This window comes from Hipposideros armiger, unplaced genomic scaffold, assembly GCF_001890085.2.
Source record: "Hipposideros armiger isolate ML-2016 unplaced genomic scaffold, ASM189008v1 scaffold_582, whole genome shotgun sequence".
NCBI lineage: Eukaryota > Metazoa > Chordata > Mammalia > Chiroptera > Hipposideridae > Hipposideros > Hipposideros armiger.
This window is the reverse complement of record NW_017731932.1, coordinates 1,201,972-1,224,789: the sequence shown is the minus strand read 5'-3', so window position 1 is coordinate 1,224,789 and position 22,818 is coordinate 1,201,972. Positions and strand designations below refer to the sequence as shown.

The window sequence follows — 22,818 nt, the reverse complement described above, 5'->3', positions numbered from 1 at the left end:
TATGTTAGAAAAGCATTTCACCTTTGGGAAAAAATAAAAGAGGTAACGAAGGTCACCCAAGTAAACACACCTGCTAAAAGTTTAAAAGTATTAAAATGATTTAAAATCATATCTTGAACTATGGCATAATTTGGCATATCAAGAGTTTTCTAATAAATGGTAAATAAATAGGTTTATTACCAAAAGAATTTTACACTTAACTCACCCCAAAGGCAACCATAAGTAAAACCATAAGTAAAAAAAAATTTGGCATATCAAGAGTTTTCTAATAAATGGTAAATAAATGGGTTTATTACCAAAAGAATTTTACACTTAACTCACCCCAAAGGCAACCATAAGTAAATTAGAGCTTAAATTCTTTAAAGTGTTTAAGTTTGTAACTATAGACATGGTGATATTATAATTTACTCTAAAGTAGCAACTTGTTTATAAGTGAATAGCTTTAAAGTGTTGCCCATGATATATGCGGGTATGTGTGCATGTGGAAAAAAGTTCACATCCATTTTTATTTCCCTTGAGGAAATAAAAACTCAAAAATGGACAAGGAAGAACGTTTGGGCTCATATCAATCTCATTTTATATTTACGTCTCTGCAGAAAAAAATGTGTAGTTACTTAAATGCATACCTTAAATGTGTGAATTACATTTCTTGAGTTATATATTGTCTACATCAAAACATCAGGTTGTTTATTCATTTATGCATCTGAGGTCAGAGACTTTAAGGAAGTCCAGGTTGCAAAGTTGTCGTCTCATGCTTATGCTTCGTGAAATGAGGTGCAAGAGAGATACCAAATTATACTACTATTATTATGACAGGACATGGTATTGTTAACAAAAAATAGACCACCCCAACTCTTCTCTTTCAAATGTGAAAATTATTTTAAAATATTTTAAGTACCATGTAATCATCACAGATGTGCAAAATATTCAATCTCAATATCAATGTAACTTATTAAGTGTAATTTGGACCACTCTGCTTTCAAAATGACATGTCCGTCCACAAATTCTACCACTCTTTAGTCAGACTGAAGACACTTTGGCCAGGGCACAGTTTGATCACTGGCAATTTTGGAGCTGAAATATGGCAGTTATTGGAATTGGTAAAAGAGAGACACTTACCATGCTGTGTCTCCTAAACACAAAAAAATTGAAAAAGTATTAAACACAATAGGATTCCTATTTTCAAAGTAGCTTTCTCTAAACAGACCTGCCCTTCACATTGGTAAAAGCATTAAACGCCACACAATCTCACAACTGGATGAACCACTTATACATGGTCTTACGTATTCATACATGATGCATGTTCCCTGCACACGGACTCTTTTAACTATCTAACATGTAATTATAATCTATTTGATATAGTGAGACCAGCATTTTTATGTCCTCATAGTAGAAAACTAAATGAAATATGGTATTTTTTCTGCCCCAATTTACTTTTTAATAGTCAAATTGATAAGTATTTCCCAAATTTATCCACTGCTGTTTTGAATAAGAAAAATCTTTTCATTCGAGCTAAGTATTTGAACAATTTCAATTAGTGTACTTTGGCTCAAATAACCTTTCGATTAATTAATTAATTTATTTATTTATTTATTTATGTATTCTTTTCTTTTTAAGATTTTATTGGGGAATTGGGGGAAGGGGAACAGACAAGTTGCTGTTGTTTTGTTCTTCATCTAGTTGTGGAGGACGTTGCTTCACTGGCCCTAGCTGGCACCATCATTGCGCTCTTCCCAGGTGAGGCAGATCAGTCGCCAGCTTCTGGACAGCCGCTCACAGTGGCTACTGGCCGCTCACAGCAGCTGCTGGCCACTCACGCTGGCTGCTGGCTACACACAGTAGCTTATGTCAGCCCACTGCAGCAGGGGACTGCAGCACACACCGTCGCCAGCGACCCACAGCAGCCCAGCTCCAGGTTGAGCTGTTGTTCAGCATCTTAGCTGTGGAGGGCAGTGTCACTGGCCCTCATATGTGGGATCCGAACCGGGGCCCTCTGGTGTCCCAAGCCAGTTCTTAACCAACGCACCACTTGGCCGGCCCCAATTAATTGATTTATTAAATTTTAATTAACCTTCACTACTTACATCAATAAGAATGGGCCAATCTACTTTTTTTTATTAAAATTTATTTGGGTGATGATGGTTAGCAAAATTATACAGGTTTCAAGTGTACAATTCTGTAATACATCATCTACATATCACATTGTGTGTTCACCACCCAGAAGCCAATCTATTTTTTATTCAGTAAATTTGTCTTTCTCATTTTATTTCTTTCTATTGCCGTTTTTAGCTTTTATGAAGAAAAGTCTTTAGCTAGGTACTGAGCAAAGGCCTGTTGACAAACAAATACTTCCAAAACACAGAAAACAAACTTAACTCAAATTTGTTTTATTTTGTCAAATACATTCTGCTGATCACTTTGTTCATGGCTTCTTTCACATCCTTGTTCCTCAGGCTGTAGATCATGGGCTTTTTCATGGGGATCACTGTAGTATAAAACACGGCCACCATGTCCCCCTGCTCCACAGACTCCTCGGTGGGACGTCTGAGGCACATGAAAATGAGAGTTCCATAAAGTATGGTGACAGCAGTCAAATGGGACCCACAGGTGGAAAAGGCCTTCTGCTGAGCGCATCCGGAGAATGGCAATGAGAATGAACAGGTAAGAAACGACCATTGCAGTCAGAGGATACGTGAAGTTGATGCCGGCAAGTATGATCAGCATATATTCCTTTAAAAAGGTCCCAGCACAAGCCATTTTGATAAGAGGTGGGTCTGCACAGTAGAAATGGTTGATCTCACTTTTCCCACAGAAGTACAAGCCGTTAAGTCAATATACATTAAGAAAACCATATATGTAAGGGAAAGAGATCAGCCGCCTACAGACCACCCTTGACGTTTTGCAGCCATAGAGCAGATGTTTCCCGATTGCCATGTATCTATCAAAGGCCATCACAGAAAGGAGAAAAATTTCTACATGGACAAGGGCATTGAAGAAGAAACACTTTACCAAACAACCAGCATAAGAAATAGTTTTTGTTTCTGATAACAGGTTTTCCATCATTTTAGGAGTGACGTTGGAAGAAAACCACACATCCACAAATGACAAATGACTGAGAAAAAAGTACATGGGGCTACTGAGCTATGGACTGACCTTAATTAACATGATCATGCCAAAATTTCCCATGATGGTGATGATATAGACCACAAAAAAAAATTATGAAGAAGACAACTTGCTATTCCCAGTGACTGGTTAGTCCCAAAAGAATAAACTCCGTCATGTCAGTGAAACTGAGCATTTCCTCAGTTGTAAGCCAATGTTTGTTACAAATCTCTGAGGTAAGGAAAAGGATATAAATTTTAAAATCATGTGTTAATTATTTATTAATTTATACTTTTATCCATGCCCACTTTCATAGTTGTTTTTATTACATATCTTTGACTACACTTTGCCATGATTTTTGGCAAATCTTTTCTGAGCACTGCTATGCAACTGGCTCTCCCAAGGTTACTAAGATGAATAAATACATAAGACTTATTACATAACAGTTAAAATTTCATGATTGAAACATGCCAGTACGAAATATTGTAATTAGCCAAATTTTTAAGACTACCTTTTAAACATCCTTTGTTTTGAATGCTGGCATACTGCGTTGTTTCATTTTTTTAAGGATATTTATGGAAAGTTATAGCACTCTTTTGACCATAACTCAAAAATAATTTTACACTTCATCTCTTTTTCATTATAAGCATATTCTTCATGATTTGCGATGAAAGCCACTTAACTAAATAATTTGTCAGTCCTAAATGTCAGATAAAAATGTATGTTTAATCTAACCTCATACATGCACTCATTTAAATGAAGAGGGACAAACTGATCACAGTCATCTTCAAAGCCAAGGGAAAAGGATGAACCACTTATACACATTCATGCATATTCATATATTATGCATATTCCATGCATATGGACTCTTGAATATCTAGCATGTAATTATAATCTACTTGATATCATCTACTGTTACATTCTGGAGATTGAAAGATAAGTAAGACAAGGAGGTTAATGTCACTAATTATAGTGTTACTAACACAAGTAAACTTTCTAAAACCATATGTCCTTACAGAGTTATACTGGGGGCAGAAAGTGGGGAATGATTGACACTTCTTTGGAGATCTAGTGGAGTTCTAGGAAAGCTTCTTGAATATTTATCAAATTTATTTTCAAATGTAGGTTATATCATATGAACCTTTTCCCAGCGCAATATTTTACAAAGTTATTTTCCTGAGAAAACACTAGTGCCTCACATAATGTTAACAGGTATTACAGAGAAAAACCCACAAATGTTCCTTAATCAAATAATAACAAGAAATCTTTATATCCTATCCAATCCTTAAAGATACATAATCTACCTACTAAAGTTTAACTATGAAAAGTTCTGTGGAAAAGAATTTTATTATATTTAGTCTAGCTAGCATTCAGTTAGCTTAAAAATGAGAGACACGGAGAGAGAGAGAAAGAGAGAGAGAGAGAGGATTCCATCAGCGTCATGAACATTCACGTTCTATAGAACACAGAGTGGAATTCTAACTATAAGGATCTTGAGATAGCTTTTCAATATCACAGTGAATTTGTTGGAGATGAGATTGTGTCGTGCCCTCCAAACGTTAAATGTCATTTCTAGGGCAAATTATTATTCCCAAAACCCTCTTTTAACCTCCGGGATTACATTTTGCTCAATTACAATTTGATGGACTTTATCCATAGTTATCATTGTATTGTGACCAGGAAGGATAAGAGCAGACAAGGTAAACTTTATTGCCATAGCAAAAATAAACAGACTCTTATCCACAAATGTAATTTACTACCTTCCACCCACCCATTTGGAAAGAAAAGTTTTCTCAGGAGAAAGGAGAAAGCTACCAACCAAAGTAGATTAGACCGAGACCACATGACTCCAGAGTCTCAGGCAAATTAATGAAAAATGGAGACAGCTACTAATAGCTTAAAAATTTTAAGAATAACAACAAAGTTGTCTAAAATTACATAAACTAAAATCCTTTGTTTTATATAATAAAGAATACCACCCTTTCTGTATAATCTTAGTGTCTTCTCCCCGCCTACCCCCAGTCGCAAGGCTTCGTGCTACCTCTATGGGACTCATTGTCCCCTCAAAGAGTTTTCCAGTGGTCAATTTGACATGACCATTTAGATTTAAGAATACATAGATATACAGAGATAAATTAAAGCTCAGAGAATACATGATCACATTCATTCATAGTTGAATATCAATCTATGCATAAAGCAGAGTTCCCTTAAAATGGTATTACAGACTAAGTCAATAGCATTGCTTTGTTATTTACTGTTCAACCCACAGTTCAGAGTATGTGTGTTAATAAATTGGCCAAAATTATTTGTCTACCAATTTATAGTCATGTTACAAAAGTTAAATTACCACCTTAAAGGAATACACAGAGGGTGCCAAAAAAATTTGTACACATTTTAAGAAAGAAAAAAATGGTATTAAAATTGTAATACTTAATAAATATATACCAATAACAAAAGATGAAGACAAGGCATGTGTATACATTTTTTGGCACCCCCAGTAATTATGAGTCTTTAAGAAATAAAAGATGACATTACATCACAGGATGGAAATTAGTGACATGAAAGTATTTTTTTTATTTTGTTTTTTACAAAATTTATGAGATATGCTGAACAGTAATTATGTGTGGCACATACAACTTTCATAAAGCTAAAAAATGAAAACTAAATGCAAACAAAACTGTAAATCATTTGCATAATGACTAGCAACTAAGTGAATATGACAGACAGTGTTGCTTTGCTCCCACAGTGTGAGGTGACCGTGTTACAAACTGCTATTCTTCAGATACACGTGACCTGTGAGGACTCAGTTCTCCCCAAAACATGTTTCTCATTTGAAACCCTGTGGAACCTTTCTGACATAGACATAAACTTAGTGTTGAATTAATTTTTAAATAGTGAAGTCCACTAAAATTATAAATTGGTTGTTTAACCTTGTCTTTCACCTTCAAGAAATGGTTTCACATCTTAGGGAAAAAGAAAAATATTAATACCAGGCAGAAAAATAACTGGATAAAATATTCTCCCGCTTTGTTGGATAAATGCTGTTGTGTGTTACTGTGTTTTCAGTTTTGGAGACTCTTCTCGAAGGTCTGGGCGGGAGAGGAATTGTTTTGAGTATTTGTCTCAAATGTGCTGCAGAATCATTGTAAGCTGCCTGCACAGTCCAGGGGAATAAGAGCAAGAAAAAGAGATCACAGGTCTCATTGTAAACTTCCCAAACAATGCCACTTCATAAACACTCAAAAAAAAAGGGATTAACATTTGAAAAAATGAATTCCCTAAATAGGAAGAAGTTAGATGTTTAAAGTTCGACAGGCTCATATACAAAGAGAAATTAATGGAAAATATGTTTTAGACACCATGATAGATGACAGAGGAAATATAAACACAAAGAGAGATTCTGTACCTGAAATGAGATTATGAATATGTCGCCAGTTCAGACTGCCCTCTGAATCCACAGAATATGCCTGTGGCTGCCTGTGCTGTTCACCCTTATGCATTTTTCAAAGATTAGCAATGGAGAAATTCTTATTTGGAAAGTCAGATCTCATTGCATGGTACCGCGGATGATTCAGCACAAAAAGGGATATAAAAGATGGTGGTGGTAGTGCTTCGCAAAAGCTAGCTACAAGAAAACCTGAGTGGTGGTTAGCCAGGTAACAGATAGCAATGAGGAGCTCATGGAGAAGGTGGAATGGTTTGGTTTGATCTCAGGGAGAATGAGGTCTGGAAAGAAGCACAGGTTTGGGGACCTCAGAAGCACTTAGAGAATTTTCCTCACCATCTAAAGGCAAAAATATATGCACAAGCTTCCCATGTTGTATCATTCCATATTTCAAATTAAATTACCAATAAATGTGGATTTTTTCCCCCCAGGCCAGGCACAAGAAAATATTAAGTATTCCAGTTAAAGAGTTCTGTTTCTGTTGTCAGACCATGGTTGAATTCTGGCTCCATGACTTGATGTATTTTATGGACTTGGGAAGGTTTTATTCTTTTTTTGTTTGTTTATTGTTTCTCTATTCCTTAATATGATGTAATAATAGCATTTATTTCATTGTGTGTTTATGAGCATGAAAAGAGATATTACACATTGATACATAATAAATATATAAGGCACAATTATTATTAAATGAACTCCTGGAAATTGTAGCTTCCATTAATAGTTTGTAATAATCAAATCTCTAGAAAATTTCTCTCTCTCCCTCTCTCTCAATCTCTCTCTCTCTCTCTCTCTCTCTCTCTCTCTCTCTCTCTCTCTCTCTCTCTTCTCTGTCACTTTCACATACACAAATAACAGATAATACACAGATAATACATATGGAAAAATCAATATTAATTAATAAAGACTAAAACCCAAGATGCAACCTTCATCTAACAGTTCCAGGTAGATGCATTTTTATGCCAACCTGGGAATGAGGAGAAATATTCCCAGTAAGGGTATAGAGTTGAAAATTGAATGCTGTATAAGAGATGGAAAACAACATATGTGTGTGTGTGTGTGTGTGTGTGTGTGTGTGTGTGTGTGTATATATATATATATATATATATATATCAGACAAAAGACAAACCAGTAGTCCACCAGAGATGTTTCCTTAAATCTTTGCCACAGGAAAACAGAAACAATTAAGAAGCCTTCCCCAGAAATTACCCTAGGGGAAGTACATCTCTAGAGGAAGAGTTGACGGTTGAGTTTGCTTTTTTTTTAATTAAAGTTTACTGGGGTGACTATTTTGCCATAAGAAAAGATGAGATAGTGCCATTTGTTTTAGTTTCCTATGTGAGAATAATCATGTCAGTATTGCATCAATTACAACATATATTGCAAATAATCTGTACTTCATGAGCACAATTCTTTGTATTAATAAAGTTCCTTCCATTTTTCAATAAGAAAGAGTTGTAAAAAAAGAGAATAAAGGAGGATATATGTTACATACACATATCATTGATGAGCTTCAAATGGGTTTCTCCTTGTCTGAAAGAATTAATATACTTCTCTGAAACTCAATTAAGATTGAAGTTGATACTAATTAAGGATGATAGTTTTTCATTGTTTTTTATATTGTTTTGTTCTATTTTTTTAACACTGCAAAAAAGTTCTTTTTGAATTTATTTTTTTCAGTTAGTTGACATTCACTATTATTTTATATTAGTTTCAGGTGTATAGCAGAGTGGTTGGATATTTATATAATTTATGAAGTGATCCCCCTGATTAATGTGGTGCTCACCTAGCACTATACATAGTTATTACAATATTATTGACTGTATTCCCTATGTTTTACTTTACACCCCCATGACTGTTTTGTAACTACCAATTTGTACTTAATCCCTTCACCTTTTCACCCTGCCTCCCAACTCCCGTCCCATCTGGCAACCAACATTTTGTTCTTTGCATCTATGAGTTTGTTCCTGTTTAGATTTTTTTGTTTGTTTATTTTGTTCTTTAGATTCCATATGTAAGTGAAATCATATGATATTTGTCTTTCTCAGTCTGACTATTTCACTTAGCATAATACTCTCCAGGGTCCATCCATGTTGTCGCAAATGATAAGATTTCATTTTTTTATGACCAACTAATATTCCATTGTATATATGTACCACTTCTTTATCCAGTCGTCTAATGACAGGCACTTAGGCTGCTTTCATATCTTGGCTATTGTAAATAGTGCTGCAGTGAACACAGAACTGCATATATCTTTTCAAATTAGTGTTTTGGACTCTTCAAATAAATACCCAGATGTGGAATTGCTGGGTCATATAGTAGTTCTATTTTTAAGTATTTGAGGAAACTCCATACTGTTTTCCATAGTAGCTGTACCAATTTGCAATCCCACCAACAGTAAAGGAGGGTTCCCTTTTCTCCACATCCTCACCAACACTTTTTTTTTATTTATTGATGTTAACCATAAAAGAAATTTCCTAATAAATAATTTTTATTGGTAGAACATGATTTTTAATAGCTATCGTCCACATGTTTAAAGGAGGATAGCTATTCAAAATCATGTTTTTCTGTCCATTTAGAAGAGAAAATAAATTAACATGCTTGAGAAATATGATTTTAATTTTTATTGATAAATATAATTGTTTGCAAATGTGATGGGTATAATTCTCAGTTCACAATCTCTGTATTACAAAGAAGCAACTTTATTCCTCTAATTCAGCTTAATTAATATTTTTAGCCTCCATTTTTCAAAGTACAAGAAATTTAACTTGATTAACATCTCTCTCTCTGCTTTCCACAGGGTTGTGCCTGAATTCTAGAGAACGAATGTACTCCAAGGCATTGGAAAACACAATTATTGACTTTGGTGTTGTCATCTATTGACACTGATATTTCTTTATTTGTTTGTTTGTTTATTTGTGTATTTATTTATTTATTCTTCTCTCCATTTACTATGTGCCTGGGATACAATTAAAAAATAATAATACCTGCTCTCATGAAGCTTATATTCTAGTGATATATTCTCATCCTGATGAGTCTTTCATATTTAGAACTCTGTGACCTCTTAATTTTTGCCAATTTTATATACCACTTTTCCCATTCAAAACCAGGGAACATTTTAGAGCTACCCACTATACTCGACCACAGAAGGTCTTGGGAGACTGAAACCCTACATCTCTAGACACATGCTATAATCATTGTTATGTTGGGAACTTGTATCTTACAATAGTGTGAATAGAAAAAAAAATACAGGACACCCTAGTACTCATATTCTACAAATCTAATAAAATGAATGTTTATCTCCGATCAATTCCCAAACCTAATGCAGAGAAATTGGATAAAGGACATAGATTCTCTGTTTCTCAAGCAAACATAGCCTGAAAACTTTTAGCTTACTTTTTGTCTCTCCCCTTCCTCCAAATTAGAATATTTTTCTAGATGTTTTAATAAATTCAACTTTCACATTTATTTATTTCTGAGTCACTGTTTCTTTGTTTAATATGTATGTAATACATAGTTGTATAATATTAACTAACATTAAATGAATAGAATTATTAAAAATCATAACCTAAAGAGTAAGACTGTTTGGACCATCTAGGAGTCAACAAGTTTTTAATAAACACTCACAAACCCTAATGACCATATTCCATTTTCTCGTAACAATTAACATATTGATAAATTGTACCTCTCCTGGCAAAACCGTTTTCAAGCCAAAGCCTTATTTATTGAACTAATGGCTAGATTTTATTGGTTAACATAATTTTTAAAGTGCTGAAAATTATTGAATATGAACGTCTACTGTGTCCACTCCCTTATCTTTTATAAAACATGGCTACATATAAGAGGAAACACCATCAGGTTTAACCAGTACTTAGCATATCAGGTATATCCCTCTACTAGGTGTTGCTTCTCTCACTCCCTAGTAACTCAGTCTATGATTCCAAAGAGTTGTGTTTCTATATTCAGTATTTGAGATTTGGATAATGTGCTTCTCAGACTGGCAAAGTAAGCTGATTCTAACTCTTTCTTGATTCTTTTTTTTTCAATAAGTCACCATTTTATTGAAAATGTATTTCATAAAATCCAAAAATTTAGACATGTAAGATTCTTGAGTTCGAACTTGTTGACAGCAAATAGTTTCACACTTACAGAATATCCTGTCATGACAATGGTCCCTGAAGACCACAAGTCCTCTCCTCTGTCACAGATGATAACTGCATCTTTGCTTTAATTGCTAAGACATTTTAAGAGATAACATCAACAAATAGAGAAGCTAAGAAAATTGTAGTGCACCCCTGTTCTTCATTGATTAAATATTAGCAATTTTGACCATTCTCTGATAACCCCCTAGGATTAAGGCATATTATAATTTGGCTGAGACCATATTAGAATCCCATATACTAGGATGGTGAAGGAAATGGGTGGAAGATAAGAAGGGAGTAAGTCTCTTACTTGCATATGAGTGAGCCTTACTGCCCATGTTGACATCTAAGCTCAACTAAACCAAAACATCGTGATTTATAAAATAACTTTAGTTAATGACTATTAAAAATGATTCATTTGTGATTTTTTTTAAGGAAAGTTCCTTGAATACACACATACACAAAAAGAAAGCTAGGAAAAGTTTAAAAATTAGATACCAGGCACCATCAGCCTACACAAAGGAAACACAATCTTCTATGTAATGTTGATTTCTAAAACAGCCAGATGCATTTAGAAAACACACCCATAAAGGCATTTTTCTGATGCTGTAAGGAAAGGCTTACTTAGTTGTAATATTGAGACCCTAGAAACATGTTTATGTGACAAAATATTTTTAAAAGAGATTTCACTCAACAATATGTGTGGACACTTTATCAGGTGTCTAAGGTCTTCCCATCGTCTGTGAAATAAAATGTTATTCATTTCAAGTGTTGGGAATCACTGGAAGTGGGTAAGGAAGTCATCACTTATGAGTAAGGGGTGAAAGTGAGGTATTTTTAACAAAGGAGTGGAGATTGCTATTCACCAGTGGGGTGGAGGTAGAACCCTCATCTCTAAGCCTGATATACAGTGTCCTGAAATAAACTTCTCCCATGCACTCTTGCAGGGAGGTTTGATTAAATTTGGCCCAAGAGATCTAAGAAAACATGTTATACAGAACACTTAGAACATCTGAAGAACATTTGCACATGTGGGCTGGCTTCTAGCAGCCATTTTGCATCATAGAGTGACCTTAAGAATGTAAGCCATGTTTAAAGTAAAACAAGCTGTACCGGGTTTAAAAACCAAACCTAGTAAAGCTGGCATACAAATCAGAGACCGCTAACCCCCAGAATTCTTTTACCTAACAGAAAAACAAAGCAAAATGAAAATTCTGATTTGCTTAAGCCACTATTTTGTTGTTGTTATTGTAAAAAATGAGACTAGCTGATATAGGAATGTGAGTGAATTGCATAAATGTTACCTCCTATTTTTCCCATTTTCAACCACTGCTTTCAGGAATGTTTACCTAGCCAGCTACTCAACACAGAAAGTTAAAACTGTATTGTGCAAAGCTAACTTAAAAAGAGATGTCTAACCCAACAACATCATATCTTACTATGTCTGGAGATGTTTTTAATGACAGGTTAGCACTTTTATTTCCACAATTTTTGTTTCCCTGTTGCTTTCCTCAATGCTTCTTTCACATCCTTGTTCCTGAGGCCATAGATCATGGGGTTTAGCATGGGGATTACTGTGGTGTAAAACACAGCCACCACTTTGCCCTGCTCCACAGACTCCTCTGTGGGACGTCTCAAGTGCATGCAGAAGAGGGTTCCATAGAAAATCGAGACCACTGTCAGGTGGGAGCCACATGTGGAAAAAGCTTTTTTTCTCCCTTCTGCAGAATGGCTCCTGAGGATAGCGACAAGGATGAACATATAGGATGTGAGAATGACCAGGAGGGACTGCACGTTGCTGTAGCCAGCAACTATGTACATTGACAACTCTTTGCTGTAGGTGTCAGAGCATGCCAGCTTGATAAGAGGAGGATCAGCACAGTAGAAATGATTTATTTCATTAGCACCACAGAAAGAGAGGTTGTAGGTCCTCAAGGTTTCCATCAGGCTGAGCAGGAAGCCATAGACATAAGGGACAAGGACCAGGCGGACACAGACACTCTTGGACATCTTGCTACTGTAGAGCAAGGGATAACAGATAGCCATGTAGCGGTCATACGCCATGACAGCCAGCATGCAGTGCTCTGTGAGGACCACTGCAATGACAACATAGCACTGGACTAAACACCCTGCGTATGAGATGGTCTTCTTCTCTGACAGGAAATTTTCTAGCATTTTGGGAGTGACATTTGTGGAGAAACACAGATCTAGAACAGACAAACTTGAGAGAAAGAAGTACATGGGAGTGTGAAGCCGAGAATCAATTTTTATTAAAACAATCATGCCCATGTTTCCTATCACAGTGGCTGTGTAGACCACAAGGAACAACACAAAAAAAGCAACTCGCAACTCTGGACGGCTTGTCAGGCCCAAGAGAATAAATTCTGCCACTTCAGTGTAGTTTCCTCTGGACATTTCTTTGTCTCATATGTGAAGCATTGGTTTGACTGTCTAAGGAGAGAGATAAAAAACCTGAATATTGTATCAGGTTAAATATTATAAGAAGATCCCAAAGGCCTTAGTTATGTTATCTCAGTAGCATTTCCATATTAGATATGAATGAATACACCATGAAGGAAGTCTAACGGTTTTTCAACAAATGATTTTCACTCAGGTTGTATTTGTAATCACACCGTATAATTAAGTTGAAGTCTAAAGACAAAATTATAAATTTAAGTAGCCCTACACTTTGAGAAACTTTTAAAAATCTAGATAAACTACATGTCAAAGAAGAAATTATAACATAAATTTAGAAATGCTTAGAATCCCTGTCTGCATTCTTTCATATGTACACAAGATACATAGGAGGTCAGAAGGTACTTTGAAGACAACACAGGTAAAGTTCATTCTGAACACCAAGAAACTAAGTTGCAGAGAGACAAAGTGACTCATCTGTCAGAACTTCATTTTGTATTTCCCAGTTTGGTGATTTACTGATGTATTATATGTCTCACCGAATACAAATTTATAAACAAACCTTCACATACGAACAATTGCATACAATGAAGTTTACATCTAAATATTCTTTTTCCATGGGACAATTTTGGCATTAGCAAATGTCATTGTCAAAGAACTTGTCAGAGACTGTGTAAGACTTCTCATACCCTCTGAACACACTCAGGATATTGATGTGAGTAGCACATTTTTCAGCAGACCTGAGAATATAAATGAAACTAATAGATCTGGTTAATTTACTGCGTGGAAGTATAACTACAGAGCAATATTTGTTGTGTTCTTATAGTCCATGTACCATATTAAAGGACTTTCCAGGTATTATCTTAATTCCAACAATGACTCTATGAAATAGATACTATGTCATTCCATTTTACAGTCAAGATACACAGATGGTTTTTTGGACCTTCTGATTTCAAATCTCATCTTCTTAGCTATTATTTATTATGAGGTCCTTCAAAAATTGTACCCATCTCATCAACATTACACTTTATAGTTCAGACACACTTTAAGTCACTTTATAAAACCTCGTGAGCCATTCATTCATGTATATATGCTTATGACAAGTAATGACTGGGTGCCTTTCAAGTTCCAGACATGGTGTTGGATGCTAGAAGTAAGATGGTGGGCAAGATAGAGGTAATAGGTTCAGTTAGGCGAGTCATCCGTTTTACAAAATTTAACACTGTGACCCTGGCTCACAACTCTGAAATGGAATACCAGGAGAGGAACCAGATATTACAGTTCCCCATTTAGTGTTCTTCGTCTGTAACATGCTACTTCCCCAGGAAAGTTCGTTAATTCCTCTCACTTGAGTGGATTGCTTGGGGAAGGAGAATAACTCTTGTCAAAACAGTTAAAATCCAATTTATCTAATATTATTGCCTCCTTATTCTGCACCAATGATTGCACTATAGGCTACTGGAGAAAACAAATATGAATAAAATAGAATCTTGAACTAGAGTTGGCATTTTTTTTGTATAGATAATAAGGACAGACCAGATATTCTAACAATGGTAAGAGATGGAAGATTGAGAAGAAAGATGGTATCAGTGCCCTTTTAAAAATCGGAGAAAATTTGGGCCAAAAATCTAGGATAGTGCCTAAATACTGTGTGATTCAACTGGCAAGAAGTAAGCCAACAGATCTTTTTCTAACTCTCAGCTCATGAGCAACTAATTTCCCCAGTTCAAGGTCTAGATTATAGTACTGACTTAGAATCTAAGGAGATTTGTGATTTTGCTGAGATCTCACTAGCCATAGGCACATATCATTTTTTAGTGGAAACTTTTGTCACTAACCATATTTTAGTTCTAGAATTGTGCGACTGTGGCAAACAGAGATAGCTAATATAAAGATATAGCCCATGGGAGACCTGTCAGACTACTGCTAAGAATCAAGAAACACGCACAGCAAACATTCAGATGCAGTCAGCAACTGTGATGACTACATCTGCGACCTGACAAAATGGAGATGAGAATCCTTCTCCTCAACTAAATGTCATAAGGTCCTTGACCCAATTTAGTTCTTTCAGTATCATCAAACTGACTCATATTTCAAGTATACTGACTAAAAAAAAAAATTTTTTTTGTAAAAAGATTCCCTGGAATACAAGCATGGTTTGTGAAAAACCAGGTCCTAGACCGAAACAGAATATTCAAAAAGAATCCAGAATCTTATTAATAAGAACCATAAAGGACTTAGAGATGTTCTAGTCTAAACCCTTTACCTACATACACTGAAGCTAAGTTCTCCATATGTTTAATGGTCACAATAAAAAGTCTATTTGAGCATCTCCTTGACTTATTAGCAGTCAGAAAAATTTTAAACCATTAATAAACCACATAGGCCTAAATTTTCACTTTGTCTTTTTCTTATGGAAATTGGTGACAGCAAACACCAAGACATTAAGCAAATGGAAAACACAAAAGGAATGCTATTTGAAACTAATTTTAGTGAAACATCTGCTGGAGATCTATATTATGAAAATCTACCATAATGAATAAAAAACACTGATAATATAAAGAGAAAGACAGAGTTGAGTAAACACCCTATGGATTTTTCTCTCATGAATAATGCATTGTGTGTGCAAATTTCCTGTAAAACTGCTTATTTCAATACATCAATATCTAAAAAGTATGCAATTTGATGAAAAGAATAGATTACAAGATATTGAAAACTAATATACAAACACATTTCCTCTCCTACCTGTGAAAATAAGAGTGTCTTCTTAATGATCCAAAAGGTCAAATTCTGGTCAGTGCTATAGAATTTATATAGCACTGGCATTTATCTCAGGAGATTTCCCACAGTTTCAAGAAGAAGCAATTACAAATGGAATCCCAATGGGGAACATCCTCACGGGGACAAACATTAATTGGAAGCACGATACTTTCTCAAATCATGTTTGTTTTTTTAAAAAATCCATATTTTATACTTCACTGATGTTCAAAACAAATGTCTGCTCCAAGTACTAGGGCAATACTTTAGATAATACTAAAGACTAAATTTAAAATATCCTGGGGACACAACTTCTCATGAAACGGAATTCAGGCAATTGTCTTCATCACTTCAAACTCTCTTAACATATTTCCTACATTGTCTTTTAACAAATTCACATAAAAAACGTACCACTTAGTGCAAAGATCAATGCTATTTAATCTTCAGATTACAAATATGAAAATATATCCTTACTCTAAAGGAGCATTCACATTGATGGGATACTTAAGATGTGTGAATAAATAATACTTGGTATAAATGACTAATTTCAAGAAGAAAAATACATGGGACGTAACAGGTCGAAGAAACTGATAACTACTAGTAAAGTGCCTGACAGATAATAACAAAGTATATTTTAAATATATAAATGACTAACTAATATTTAATTTATTGTTTCTACCATTCTTCCCATGCTTGGAAAAGTTTCCTAAAAATGAGTCTAAAATTAAACTCAGAGCAATGTAATACAGGAAAAGTTATCTTACAAATAATTTGATATTCACAATAATCCCATGAGATGGGTGTCACTAACAATGTTTTGCAGTTGAATAAACTGATCCTGAGAGGTAACTACCTTAAGCTTACCCAACTAAGAAATAAATAATAAAACTAAAACTTAGACTCAGGTCTGAATAACTTCATAACCAAACGTTATCCCACCACATTATTCTGTTTCAATATGAAACAGATTAAATGCCTCTTTCTCCAAGAGTCCTTTCCCATCCATTGAAATTGACACATTAGTATAAGCCTCACTTCTGAGGCTGCCAAGTCACCGTCTTTCATATTACCTTGTTAAACTTTCTCCACAGCACTTATCAATACCTGAAACGTTTTATCTGTTTACGTGCCTTGCTATCTAACTTCCCTCCCTCCTCAAATGCAACAAAGCACATTTTCTGTCCGGTTTCTTGCTGAATCTCCAGTTTGTAACATATTGCCCAGTAATCAGCATAAGTTGAATGAATGAACATTTTAAACCAATGGAAGCAATCACTGTCTCCAGATAACACTTGTGCAGCAGATGGAGACAGCAACCAGTGCAGACTCCAACAGGAGCACAGAGGGCCCCCAGGAAGAAAGCACGTCAATTATAAATCATTGATTAGTTTGTCTCCATAAGACAGGCTTTACAGTTCTGTGGAAGTTTGGGGGAAAGTAGGTACAATGAAAGAGAAAACTATTAACTCTATGAAAATCAAATAATTGTGCAAGAAGAGAATTGCATTCATCAATTGTATTATTCATAATGCTAGTAATTACTATTAGTAATGCTCATAGTGTTAGTCATAGTATTATTCACATATTACTAATGATATATGCACAGTAATTTTAATAACAAATATAAATTTAAGGGAAAATTCAAGTGACCATATTATGAAGATGGGGAGGAAGAAGTGGTGTTTCTTGAGTAGAGATGCAGGGATTGATGGGAGAATTTTCATACTTTATCTTTAATAAAAAGATGCCAATCAATCATGTCTACGATTGAAAAATCAGTAACTACACATATAATCATATAATTTAAAATGAGTTAGTGTCAAAGGAGATACCAAAAAGGTGTTATCTACGGGGAGATAGAGGCAGGAGAGAAGTGAGACAGGAGTTTATATGTTTTGTAATATTACTTGATGTTTCAAACCATATATGTGTTCAACATTACTAATTTTAAATAATAATTATAAGTAATTTTAACTAAACACATGCATATATGTAAAAACATAGAGAAAAGACTAGAACATAAAAAATGTTAATTGTGATTTTTTTTGAGGGTTGTGGTGTTTAATTTCTATATTATATGTGTCCACATGTTTGAATTTTGTATAGTTGTATTTTATCAGTCAGAAGGAGCTACTTCTTACCATGAAAAAAGCAATTCAACATGTTGTACTAGCTTATAAAACCAAAGAATGTTTCTCATCCATTCTACATTTCTTTGTGAGTTGGCAGAGGGCGCTATTCCATTTCTCGTCATTCAAGAACTGACGCTTACGTGCTGAGTCTTAAACATTGATGGTCAACATGGCAAGAAAAAAACAAAACAAAACACTGAAGGGTTCTCTCACCAACAACTAAATGTTCAGCTGAGAAACAAGCCATATGAATCCTAATCTAACTCATTGACTAGAAAGAGCCACACACTTCCACCTAAACCCCAAAGAGGAGAAGCCTAATGCTAACATGTGTACAAAAGAAAAAGAAACTTAAATAACTCATGAACAATAGAATGACGAGTACAAACATGCAAACTTTTAAAATGAAAATTTTACTTTTTGGGTTTGGATTTTCAAAAATCTTTAAATTAACACCACGTTTTCCATTGGTATACCATATTTCTCACTTGACCATCAATTCTGTCCTGTAACTTAGGAAAGAGATCTAGAATATGTTTGGGAACCAGAAATATTGATATCTTTTACAGAAATACTTTCTTCCTTAACAGTTCTCGGGTTAATGCTTCTTTCACATCTTTATTTCTGAGGCTATAAATCATGGGGTTCAACATGGGAATTATTGTGGTATAAAATACAGCAACCATTTTTCCCTGTTCCACAGAGTCCTTTGAGGGGGGTCTAAGATACATGAAGAAAAGAGTTGCGAAGAATATGGTGACAGCTGTCAGGTGAGAGCCACAAGTATAGAAGGCTTTGTGCCTGCCTTCTGAGGAACGAATCCTCAGGATAGATGGGAAAATATAAAGGTAGGAAATCAGGATGATGAGGAGAGAAAAGGAAAGGTTACATCCGGCCACAACAAACATTGACGTTTCTTTGTTGTAGGTGTCAGAGCAGGCCAGCTTAATCAGCGGTGGGTCTGCACAGTAGAAGTGATTAATTTCATTGCGGCCACAGAAGGCCAGGTTGTAGGTCCACATGGTCTCCATCAGCCCCGTGAGTGCACCATATACGTAAGGCCCCGTGATGAGGGATGTGCACACACTCTTGGACATTTTGCTGCCATAGAGCAGAGGGTTGCAGATGGCCATGTAGCGGTCAAAGGCCATCACGGCCAGGATGTAGATCTCCACATGGACCAAGGCAATAAAAAAGTAACACTGCACCAGACAAGCAGGATAGGAAATGGTTTTCTTCTCCGATAAGAAAATCTCCAGCATCTTTGGGGTCACATTGGAAGAGAAGCACAGATCCACAAAGGATAAGTGGCTCAGGAAGAAGTACATGGGCGTGTGGAGCCGGGCGTTCACCTGGATGAGAACAATCATGCCCACATTCCCTGCCACTGTGGTCATGTAAACCGCCAGAAACAGCAGGAACAGGAGAATCTGCAAGTCCAGGCGACTGGTCAACCCCAGCAGAATGAACTCGGTCACTGAGGTGAAGTTTCTTCTCATCATTTCCTTCAGGGGAAATGAGAACTCTGGATCAGCACAGAGCGTTTTTCAATGGCATAAATAAATTCATAGTTTCTTAGGACAACACTTTGGCCTTTACTCTGCACCTTTTTCCTTTCTTTTTCTGTGACTGTTTTGGCCCCGGAAATGCTAGAAATAGTGGTTTAATTAAAACAGGATCGAATTAAATGTTAGCAGACACTCAAACTGACTCTGGGTCTCAGTCACTAGTCAGCTTCAATTCTGTTTCTTTGGTAATTGCCCTCTTATTTCTCTTTGTCTATTTACCTTTTTGATTTCTGCAACTACATTTCTTACACATCTCCATTTCTACTTTGTCTGTTTTCTGTGTTTTACTTAAGTAACCCTACATCAATTTTTATCCCAGATTTGCCACTCAGTGGCAATAAGCAAGTGAATCCCCATCACTTATCTAAATGAATTTACCAGGTAACTGAATTAGAGGTTGAGGACCTTGTACCAGAAGTTATTTTCCTTATAACAGGCATGTCTTCCAGGCCATGCCAGACAAAACCCCTGAGGTTCTTTGTAAAAGGGTGCTAAGGGTACCCTTTAAAAGATGTAGCTTAATTAAAAGATGTAGCTTAATTCATTTTTAGTCAAATGTAAAAAGTCAGTACTTTCTATTTTAGACTGACTAGATGCCATTTGGGGGGGGGGGCAATGAAGAAAAGAGAAATCCTTGAAGGTTGACCAATTGCAAAGTTTTATCATAAATGAGAATCAACATAATTACAGGAAAACTTCCCAAAAGTCATCTAACATTTTTCCAGTCAATGCAATAAAGTATAGAGCAGCTCATTTTTCAGTCTCTCCAGCCTGAATGAGACCTTAGAAATGAGTTGGTCCAGTAGGTCCTCTACAGCTAGGAAGCAGACTGAGAAGCAAAGAAGCCCCAAGCCACACACTGGGGTTTAGCACAGCCTTATCTAGAGCTGGGACCTCCCTGTATCCACGCCAGAGCTTGCTTCTTGGATCCAGAGTTGGTCTTTATGAGACAGCATTAAAAAAAAAAAGAAGGAAACAAAAAAAATAACCACGAAAGTCCCTTTTCTTTGTGTATTCTCAAACTAGACTTGTTACAACCAAAGAGTAAGTTCTCAACAAGAGAAGGTGATGAAAGGGTGCAATTTTGCATAATGTGTACAATTTGACCTATCCCTTTATAACACAGGCTTGCCCTCCCCGTGCACTTTTCTGCCTCCCACTGTAAGATGGATGTAGTGCTGAGCCAGCCTGGATCACATGGATGAGAAGGCAGAAAAACAAGAATGAATAAAGGGGCTGGCTGAGTGGCTCACTTGGTTAAGAGCTTGCTCATGAGTGCGAGCTCTAAGCAACAGCGGTTTGAGTCCCACCCGAGCTGAGCTGCCACTGAGCTGCCAACAAGTGGCAGGATGTCTCAGCTAAAACAATATAAATAAATAAATAAAAGTTAGAAAGATAAATAAATAAATAAGAGTGAATAAGTTAAAACTCCTAAAATCATGGCAGCACTGAACTGACATAGCAACTCAGAATTGTATATAAACAAGAATTGAACTTCTAACTTGGTTAAGTATTATTTTGTTTTGCTCTTTCAGGAATTGAAAGCATTATCCAACTAATGCAAACCTCTATATACTATATACTATATAGCTTACTGCTATATACTATACAACTATGATAGAACTATGTCAAGTAATAAATATCTTTTTACTTATTAAATTTATTTTGGTGACTTTTGTTAGTAAAATTATATATGATTCAAGTGTACATTCCTATAATCCATCATCCATACATTGCATTGTGTGTTCACCATCCAGGGTCAGTGCTCCTTTCATCGCCAAATATTTGACCCCTTTTACCCTCTTCTGTAGGCCCCCACTTCCACTTTATCCTGTGGTAATAACTAAACCGTTGTCTGTATTTATGAGTTTTTGCTTTTTTGTTTGTTTGTCTTGTTCCTTGGTTCCTTTAAAACCATGAGCAAGATTACTAACAGACAGACAGAAGCAGGAAATAAAACCCCTACACAGAATAGAGCATGATACACTTAAAACTATAAAGGGTAAAGAAGATTAAAAAAAAAGAAAAAGAGGACAACTTGCTACTGCAACTCAGAAATCTACTCACAGCATAAATAGGAATAATTTGTGACAACAAAAATGTAAAAAAGGAGAGAGTAAAGTAATAATTATTAGTTAGAATTTAATTAATCCCCCAGAGTTTATGCCCCAGAAGCATGCTATGACTTAGAAATTGTGATGATAATGCTTAGATAACCTGTATGTTAGCAATTTGAGACCTTTAAAATTGCATTAAACTTTGTATTCATCCATTCCATGCCATTTAGAAATCCAAAATATTCACACACACACACACACACACACACACACACACACACACACACACACACAGTGCAATTCTATGCAATGCAGGGAAAGACTGTATTCATTGCAAAAAGAAATTTAAAGATGAAATTCAAACATTGGGTGTATTTGTTCTTTAAATTTCCATCCTGCACTCTAACCACAGAGGATTTTCCCATAGGCTACTTTAGAGTACTTAATCCCCAGCTTCACAACACCTACCTGGTTTCTCTTATTCTTCCGCCCCCTCCTGTTTCTCACCTCTATCTCTTCTTGCCTGGAACGAACTCAAGAGCTTCCTATTTTCCTCTCCATGCGATTCTGAGCAGCTCATGTGTGTGCATGTATTGTCATGTGGGTTGGGTGGTGGGGCATCTCAATATCTTCTCCTATCAGAGAAGACTGAAACACCATGCTGTACCCTTCTATGTGTTCATGCCCAACTCTTATATCCCACCTTCCTTAGTAATGGTCTGCCAAGGCATTTTCCTGCTTTCTAAACGTTTTTAAATAATTTTGGGCCAAAATGTTTCTGGTATCTGGAATACTGGTATTCACCTAACAAAATCAACCATGGGTTTTGGAACTGGGCAGATTTGATGTGAAAAATTACAACTGTGCTACATATGAGCTCTACAATTGTAGACAATTGAACTTTAGTGAGCCTCAGTGTTCTCACCTTGAAAATGTTGTTGCATGGGTTTTCTCTGAGGATTTTCAAAGTTATAATATATGTAAATATCTCACCATGTGTGAGGCATAGAAAGCCATCACAGGACATTTTTAGTGTCTACCTCCCCTTTATTTATTATTTAGAAGAAATAAAAATTCTCAAGTAGGAGCATTGGTACTTCTCATATAGTCAACCCTAACCCTTTCTATGTAGTCATTTAACAATTTCTAACGTGCACTTATTTTTATCAAATAAGAAATTGGATTCCAAGTGTACATACTAAC

General features: G+C 35.7%; 2 protein-coding genes and 1 pseudogene across 2 annotated transcripts; all 3 read right to left on the bottom strand.

Moving 5' to 3' along the window:
* Positions 1–2,387: 2,387 nt before the first annotated feature.
* LOC109371636 (olfactory receptor 5M3-like) lies at positions 2,388–3,298 on the bottom strand (annotated as a pseudogene).
* An 8,864-nt stretch (positions 3,299–12,162) lies between these two features.
* On the bottom strand, positions 12,163–13,101 carry LOC109371611 (olfactory receptor 1030-like). Its single transcript, XM_019624231.1, has one exon. The coding sequence runs from the start codon at positions 13,099–13,101 to the stop codon at positions 12,163–12,165; it is 939 nt and encodes a 312-aa protein (XP_019479776.1).
* Positions 13,102–18,506: 5,405 nt separating this feature from the next.
* LOC109371626 (olfactory receptor 5M8) lies at positions 18,507–19,500 on the bottom strand. Its single transcript, XM_019624247.1, has one exon. It carries the CDS (start codon positions 19,490–19,492, stop codon positions 18,554–18,556), a length of 939 nt encoding a protein of 312 aa, XP_019479792.1. The 5' UTR covers positions 19,493–19,500; the 3' UTR covers positions 18,507–18,553.
* Between the last annotated feature and the right edge of the window lie 3,318 nt (positions 19,501–22,818).

Coding starts and splice junctions, on each gene's coding strand:
- LOC109371611 (XM_019624231.1), bottom strand. CDS start 13,101: ATGTCCAGAGGAAACTACACTGAAGTGGCAGAATTTATTCTCTTGGGC.
- LOC109371626 (XM_019624247.1), bottom strand. CDS start 19,492: ATGATGAGAAGAAACTTCACCTCAGTGACCGAGTTCATTCTGCTGGGG.